Below are 8,358 nucleotides of genomic sequence, written 5' to 3'. Positions count from 1 at the left end.
TACAAGGGTGGTTACAGTTACTACAGGCTAGGGATAGGAGGGAAGTGTTTAATGGGTACAGTTTCATTTCTGCAAGATAAAAGGAGTTCTGAAGATCAACTGAACAATAATGTGAATGTACCTAACACTGTCATGATTTGTTTACTTAATAGGATGGTAAATTTTATGTTATGTGTATTTTACAATTAAAAATAAAATTAACATAGATGTGCTAGAATGAAATACACATGAAAATATTTATAATGTGATAGTAAGGAATGCCTGTCTGATCAAGACCTAAACCCTAGACGCCATCAAAGAAATGAATGGAACAAACTGACCACATGAAAATGTGAAATTTCTCAGTGAAAAACAAGCAATAAAAAGAATAAAAAACTTACAAATCATTTATCACAAAAAAAGAAAATGGAACACAGAAAAAGTCCAGAAGACGAATACCTTTCTGAAAACACAATTAACCTTAAAGAATAAAAGTAAAGTGATTAAATTCCCTGGTAAAGATAAAAAAGGTTTGTAATATTTTAGCCTAGTATGAAAAAGTAGACATCTAAAAACCAAGCTGTAGTCTGGCGCAAAGTGGTAAAACTATGTATGGTAACTTGGCAATTAACTAAAATAGTACTAATATTCAATCTAATCTGACAATTCCATTTCCAAGAATTTTTCTTCAGATTGTACACAAGCTAAAAAAAAATCTGTGGACCATCTATAGGATGGTCACTATAGCCTTCTTTTGACAGCAAAAAGAAAAAAAAATGAAGAAAAAACCCAACCAACAGATGTACATTAAAGAAACTACACGAATTATATCTATATAAGACACTGTAGTCATTTAAAAAAAAAAAAGAGGTAAGCATAAGTAAATATTATACATATAATATAAATAAAAACAAAAACCTGGAATAGATTCAGGCAGAAAAAAAATATGAATATAAACACCGAAAATAAAGCCTATAGAATATTCTTACTATACAATACTGCATATTTTACATGTAACATTTTATTTTGAAAAAAATAGCTAAACATAGAGAGTAAAAAGGTAGAGAAGGGAAAACACAGATAAAAGTATGCACTTCAGGGGTGCCTGGGTGGCTCAGTGGGTTAAACCTCTGTCTTTGGCTCAGGTCATCAGCTCAGGGTCCTGGGATCGACCCCACCTTGGGCTCTCTGCTCAGCAAGGAGCCTGCTTCTCCCTCTCTCTCTACCTGCCTCTCTGCCTACTTGTGATTTCTGTTTGTAAAATAATAAAAGCTTTAAAAAAAAAAAGTATGCACTTCAAATGTACTGAAGATTTTTACTAAAGTGTAAGTACTCATTTTACTTTCTTCTATTAGAATTATTTAGCACTTAGCCTTCTACCAAGTACTGCTTGTCAACTAACACTCGCAGACATTAAGAAACCACAGTAACTATCCAAAGATACGGGGATGATTTGCATTTTGGCCACACACACTTAAAAAAAAAAACCTGAGTATCACCCAATGGTTACAGAATCATGATGCTAAAATGATACATCTGGCTCCATTATTCAAAGGATCATACCCATTTTACTGCTTTCAGGGACTTCAGAGAATATCTAGGCAAAGGAAATGAAGTCCGAAAATGTTAATGTCTTACCTGAGATCTCATAACCTGTATGACAGAGCAGTGCTCTCTGGAAAGCATTTTTTTTTTTTAATTAACTGGAATAATCTTTTTGATTAACGGGAATAATTTTAAAATTTTCTTACTAACAACTGTTACTTTCCACATGACCACCACACTGAAATGGTGATCATTTTAGAATACTGAATGTATTTCACTAGGGAAAGAAATTAATCAAGAATTTACTAAAACTTTCCTCCATTCCAACCACAAAATAACTGATTAACCCATTAACTTTTATCAGTTTTTCTCCCCAGGTAAAATGTCTCTATTTCTTTGCAACATTAAATAGTCTAGCTGTGCATCTGTTCCCATGCCCTAGATAGCCTGTCTTCAGATACCTCCCCTCCCTTCATCCTTTCCCTTTCCACTGGCTTCTTCCACTGGGCCAAAAATATGCTGAGTTTTCAATACTCCTAAAACATCTTTTGACACTACTGTACTGTCAAGCTCTTTTTCTCTTTTCCTTCTTTAAAGACTAGCTTTCACTTCACCACCTTTCTATTGAAACTATCTGTTAAAGGTCAACAACAGCATTTAATTTCTAAGGAAAGTGGTCTCTCAGTCCACATCCAAGTTGACTTGTCTACAGTATCTGATAGTGTTCACTATACACAAAATTAGAAACTTGTCTTTCTTTAGCTTTCGGAGTACTATCATTTTCTATGACTATTCAAGTTATCCTTTATTATCTTCATTGGTCTGTCTTCATTTGTTCACCACTAAATGTTGAAATTTTTCTCTATATGCCTTGATTGGGGATATTTTTTGTTAACTGCCACAATGACGACTCTTCCAAAGTCGATTTGGAAGGCTCCAACCATCTTTAAGCTACAAACCTAATGTTCAATCCTCCACTAGACCTCATTTCTGAAACAGGTGACCTGAACTCAACACGTTTAAGTATCTTTCTCCAAAATGCACTGCCTAATTCAGTTAATAGTGCCCATCACCCAGCTGTCTAAGCAAGAAATATGAGTTACTTTAAACCCTCTACATTTAACTGATCACCAAATACCATCAAATACTGAATTATAAAACTTCTCTAAAAAGCCTCTTGTATCCTACTATCATTTCCCTACATTTAGGCTTCAATTAATTCATCAGCTTCATCAACGGTCTTCCCATGCTGAAATGCTCTCTGGTGTATACCCAAAAAAGTCCGTCCTTCTTGGCATAGCATATAAAGGCCCCTTACAACCCAGCAGTTTACAGTTTATCTTCTCAGTTTCATTTATACCTCCCTAAACCGCCTCTTCCACAGATAACCTCCCTTCTTAGAGACATATCAATGTCTCTAAACAATGTATATTTTCTTCACCTGTGCACAAAAAAAGCACTGATTCATTGCTTAGGGTTCACTCAAAGTTACCTCTCTGTGACTTTTCCTGATCCTCTCCAGGAAAAGATAATCATTTCTGAGTTAGATTGTGATTCTACACTTCTTAATATTTTCCCGAGTTATTACACTGTACTACTTTACTATATATACTTATATGTCCCTTCCTCCTGGTGTTCCTTGAGGATCAAGCTTTGGTCTTATTTTTACTCTTTATGCATAAAACATAGGAAGTTCTCTCCTCTCTCACCCATGTACCTTTATTTTATTCCCTTGAAATCCACAGTGCTCTCAAAAAGGCCAAAAGAAAAAAATGTGTAAGCAAGCAATAACCATTAATAATGTGACACCATGAGGGCAAAATAAACACAGGAGGGAGAGGTGCCCACAAGTTAAGTGTATGCCCTCATATCCAAAGGCTGGGTGAAGGAAGACTATCCTGCATCAAAAGCAGTTTCAAGTTAGCAAGGGTGAAGAAGCCTGATGGCTATGGGGCTGTTTCAAGATCATAAAGAGGAAGGATACTTCTAAAAATTTGTACAAAGTACTAGTATTGCCCACTTATCACCCAATACTCACTCCTTCAATACATATTTACTAAGAGCTTACTATGCACCAGTCATTGCTCTAAGCAACGGTGAACAGGAAAAAGTCTCTGCTCACATGCATCTTATATTTTAATAAAGGAGACACAAATATATAGAATTATGTTAGGTAGAAATAAATACTACACAGAAAAACACAGAAGAGTAAAGCTGAGGGCAGAAGGAGGGGTGTTGCTATTTCAGAGAGTTTGATTAGGGGAAGGGCTTCTAAAGACAGTGAATACATCACTAAGCCCAGAGTCATATGCACTTATCAGCAGGCATGGTCTTGGACAAAGAAGAGCAAAGAGGAAGAAGGAAAGACTGCACTATCCTTTGCATATTTAAGAAAAGGTATGGCTGTGGCATAGTAACTTAGAGAGAGTGATAGGAAATAAAATCTAATTCATATTGCTAAAATTAAAAGACTTAGCTAAAAATGTCATGAATTTCCACTCTATTTAAGAAATAGGTGATTTAGGGCGCCTGGGTGGCTCAGTGGGTTAAGCCGCTGCCTTCGGCTCAGGTCATGATCTCAGGGTCCTGGGATCGAGTCCCGCATCGGGCTCTCTGCTTGGCAGGGAGCCTGCTTCCTCCTCTCTCTCTCTCTGCCTGCCTCTCTGCCTACTTGTGATCTCTCTCTGTCAAATAAATAAAAATTAAAAAAAAAAAAAAAAAAAAAGAAATAGGTGATTTAGACCTGATTTAGACCTAACACTCTATTGTAAATAAGCAAATAAAGCATTACACACAACAGCAAAATAAGAAGTTAGCATATGATGATAAAGGAAATAAGGTCAAAAACCATATCCCACCAATGATTCCCTAATCTCTAGTCAGGAGCCTAAACCAGCTTCAGTATTTCATCCTGTATACAGGCTCAAGCTCCAACACTCAATTGAGAATTCCCCACCTCTATGTTAAGTTGTTTTAGGTCTCGTCCAACATGCTAAACCGGGGACAGGACATTTTTTATTTGAATTTTTAAAGGCATGCCCAATGGGTTAGAATGGTTACTTTACACCTATCCTGATGTACAAATCTACCATTTTCTTAATTAGATTTTTTAAAGATTTTATTTGACAGAGAGAAAGAGCGAGAGTGCACATACACACGCACAAGCAGGGGCAGTGGGAGAGGGAGAAGCAGGCTTCTTGCTGAGCAGGGAACCCAATGTGAGAATAGATCCCAAGACCCTGGGATCATGACCTGAGCAGAAGGCTGATCTTTAACCGACTGAGCCACCCAGGTGACCCTGAACTTAATTTCTTATTTATCTCATTCTTCCCATAGATTTGGTTCTAAAACTTTTCTAAAACTTTCTTTCTTTGAAATCTCTCATCTCTCTTTCTTCTCTACTGCTACTGTTATTTCTACTTCCAAAATGAATTATCTCCCTTCAAAACTTACCTTCTAACAAAGTACGGTACTGAGGACTGCTAAACTGATTTTTTTTTAACAAAACAACTTCTCATCATTTTACCCTTCTATCTGTGAAGGCTTTAATGGATCTCTTGTAATCACAATTTAAAACCAAAACCTAGCCTTCGTTTTCAAGATTCTCTCAATTTTACAATACCAACTACAATCATCTTTTCTTAGAGCTCTCTATCCCTAGTAGGATGAATTCTAACCATTTCCAGAACAAACTTAATTTTCGTATTTCCCAATGCTATTAAGACTAATCATGTGAGTCCCAAAGGTAACCTCAGTTTATAAGAGAAATTTACACATGCGGAAAAAAAAAATCACAATAAAGATGAATGAAATCTCCCTAAACAGGGAAAAAAAGTACAGCAGCATCTTCTGATTAGAAGAGACAATTAAGAATTTCACATTTATTATCGCTTCTCGGCCTTTTGGCTAAGATCAAGTGAAGAATTTCACATTTATAATGATAAATAAAATATTCCACTGTGTTCCAGTTTACAAAGTGCTTTTTATCCTAAAGAGGAAAAAATGTTAATCTTAGATTTTAAGTAATTTGTCCAATATCCCATTTAACTGAAATGAAGCAGTAGAGATTCCTAAGGATTCAAAATCCCATGCCTACATGCTGGCCTTCCCAGCCCTCTCTAAGTACATAAGACACAGATTCATATATTTATTATTAGAATACTAAAGTACCTGGATATCTACACATTAACTACAGCATGTTATACAAAGTAAACACCTATTGAAAGAATGAACAAAGAGACAGCACTCCTAAGCTTCAGTGGTTCCCCACAGAATTTGGATGAATTTAGAACCTTTCATACAACAAAGCCTTTCAAAATTATGACTCCCCATTACCACACAATTCAACCTACCAAATCATTCCAGCATGTTTTAGTTACACCCAAAGATTTTTAAATGTCATTCAAATGATAATGTGTAGGGAGTCTGCCATCACTGGTACAATTAAACAGAAGACTAGCAAATAAAATAAGACACCAACAATAACAGCATACTTATTACTAATCTTGTCAGGGCCACATCAGCATAAAAGCTACTTGGGAAATATTGAGTTTTGCATTAAAAAAGGTATCACTAAAATAAACATTAAAATATTTCTTCCACCCTTCATAAGAAACTGCACAGTGCAAACAATTAAAAGTTTATGCTCAGAAACTAGACTGACTGGATTTGAGTTCCAGGTTTATCAAATTCCTAACAACTTAACCTCTCTGGGTTTCATTTCTGCAAAATGTGGGTATCATCTTGTAGGCCTGCCGTACAAATCAGATAAAAGAATGTGAAACAGAGCACAGTGCCTAAAACATAACAGTTCAAATATGTCCTGTTCACTGTTCAAAGAACACAAACTAAGATGGAAATGCTTATTTTTGGCTTCCTCTCAAATCCCATTGTCTGGGACAACCTGCTGAAGAGGTTAGAAATGGTTCTTTCACCTTGTAGAATACCAATTACTCATTCGCACCCTGGGGATCTCCAGAATGTCAAATAGTGGCAAAAATCTGAATGGGATCTGCTCTTCATTCGTCCAGAGGTTGTCTTCAAGCACCTTGAGTCTAAGTCTGGTTCATAGTAAGTGAGCAGTGTTTCTTGGAAAAATACTGAGATGTAAAACCTGGCCAAATAACAGACTCAAAGTCTACATCATGAGTCTGAATCACCTAGTTTCTCTTCCAGAAGCAACTACTCTGACCTAAGGATGACCTAAATTCAGATACCAACTTCCATCACTGGGTCATATTCCAAAGAACTTCATATAAAACTGAAGAAGCCCATAGATGTTCAGTTCATGGGAGGTATATGGTGCCTCTAGCAGCAAAGCGGTATTTTAAAGGGCAAGGCAGAGGACAATGTATTATTATGTATTACATCAAGAATATTAGAATTTCTTTCTCTCAAAAAATACCTCTTGATGCTACATCATTTTGCAACATTGTAACTCACCTGTTTTTTCAGTTATATCTGAATCAGGTGTGCCTGCCCTGCTAACTTCCCCTTCAGCATTCTCCTCTTCAGCACTAAGAGAAATTGGTGAAGAAGGGCCAGGCTGGGTGGGTTGAGGGGTTGCTTCGGGCACTTCCTCAATCTTACTCCTTTTCTCAAAGCGAAAACGGTCCAAGTTGAAAAGATTCATATTGGCAGAAACCACCACCCTGTGGAATTAAGAGCTTTAAATGAACTATCTGCAGGAAGAAAATAAAAAGAGAAAAAGAGGCCATGAAAACAATATAAAATACAAAGCCTTAGCAGTTCATTCCCAAGGCAATTAAGAGCATGAAAACATGGCACAGGATGACTATTATGGCTGCGCCTCATTGTTAGGCCACAATAATCAGAAGGTGGACAGGAGTATCTTTTTAAAAATTTCCATTGCTCTTTCTACTCCCCTTCGTCTCCCCCCTCCCCGCCCCGCCCCTCCTTCCTCGAACCACACGCTGACCCTCGTGCAACCTCCTCTTACCCCAGCACGCGCAGGCACGTTCCCCACTCCAACCCCCCTGCGGGCCGCGCGCCCGCCCACAGTGAGAGGCTCCCTGCACTACGGTGCTCCCTGCCTCGAGAAAGGACGTGCCAGGGCCCGCGCCTCGATACTGCGGGGACACAAAGGGGCCAAAGAAGGGGAGCGGCGGAGGCCGTGCTGGCGGGCACCCGCCCGGAAGTTGACGCGGCGCGATCCCAGCTGAGAGGAAGCTGATAGGATCAAGAAAACATAGGGAGGGTTCAGAGGTGGGGAGTGTGCTGCGGCATCACTTTTTTAATGCTCCCTCGCTCGCCCTCTTTCTTTCTTTAGTACTTACAGTCTTGCAGGCTCGATGCGATGTAACAAAGGTTGAAAGAAAAAATAATTCCTGGCGGGGGGGGGCGACGGTAGCCGGGCCGGGACCTTCCAAAACGGAGAGCCCGAACGAGCGCGCGGTGATGACGCAACACGCAGCTCAGGCTTTTTTTCTTTTCCAGCGACGCGCGAGCGGAAGATGTCTAGGCGCGCGCTGTTGCCATGGTAACTCGTACCCGCCTCTACGCCTGGGAAGCGCGCTTATGGCCTGTTTCTCCAGGTTAGCAAGAGTTGTTAAACAGAACAATGATAAATTGCACAATAGCAATAACATAATAATAAATAATACGACATTTGATATAATGTATAATATTTTGTATAATGTATACATAGTATGATGGCAATAGTGTGCTAGACGTTTTACATGAATAATCTCAACCCTTACAAGAAGCCTTTTTTACGTAACAAGAAAACTGAGGCCTGCAAATGTTAAACAGTAAGAAGTAAAAACCCGGTGTGTTGTGCTTCAGAGCATATGAACTGCCTCCCCACTGTTGACT

General features: G+C 38.4%; 1 protein-coding gene across 6 annotated transcripts in view; it reads right to left on the bottom strand.

Moving 5' to 3' along the window:
* SMARCAD1 (SWI/SNF-related, matrix-associated actin-dependent regulator of chromatin, subfamily a, containing DEAD/H box 1) overlaps positions 1–7,944 on the bottom strand; it is a 76,940-nt gene extending 68,996 nt beyond the window's left edge. For 2 of the 6 annotated variants that reach the window (XM_032332909.1, XM_032332910.1), the window contains exons 1-2: positions 7,484–7,700; positions 6,967–7,175 (exon numbers count right to left, since the gene is read on the bottom strand). In XM_032332909.1, the coding sequence (XP_032188800.1) occupies positions 6,967–7,156 (190 nt within the window). In that variant the 5' untranslated portion in view covers positions 7,157–7,175; positions 7,484–7,700. Of the gene's footprint in view, positions 1–6,966; positions 7,206–7,483; positions 7,701–7,820 lie in introns of those variants that run through there. The other 4 variants (XM_032332905.1, XM_032332908.1, XM_032332906.1 and 1 more) reach the window with 3 other exon arrangements.
* Positions 7,945–8,358: the final 414 nt, after the last annotated feature.

Source organism: Mustela erminea, chromosome 2, assembly GCF_009829155.1.
Source record: "Mustela erminea isolate mMusErm1 chromosome 2, mMusErm1.Pri, whole genome shotgun sequence".
In the NCBI taxonomy this organism is placed as follows: domain Eukaryota; kingdom Metazoa; phylum Chordata; class Mammalia; order Carnivora; family Mustelidae; genus Mustela; species Mustela erminea.
Note: the sequence above shows the minus strand (reverse complement) of the source record. Positions and strands in the feature narration are given on the sequence as shown.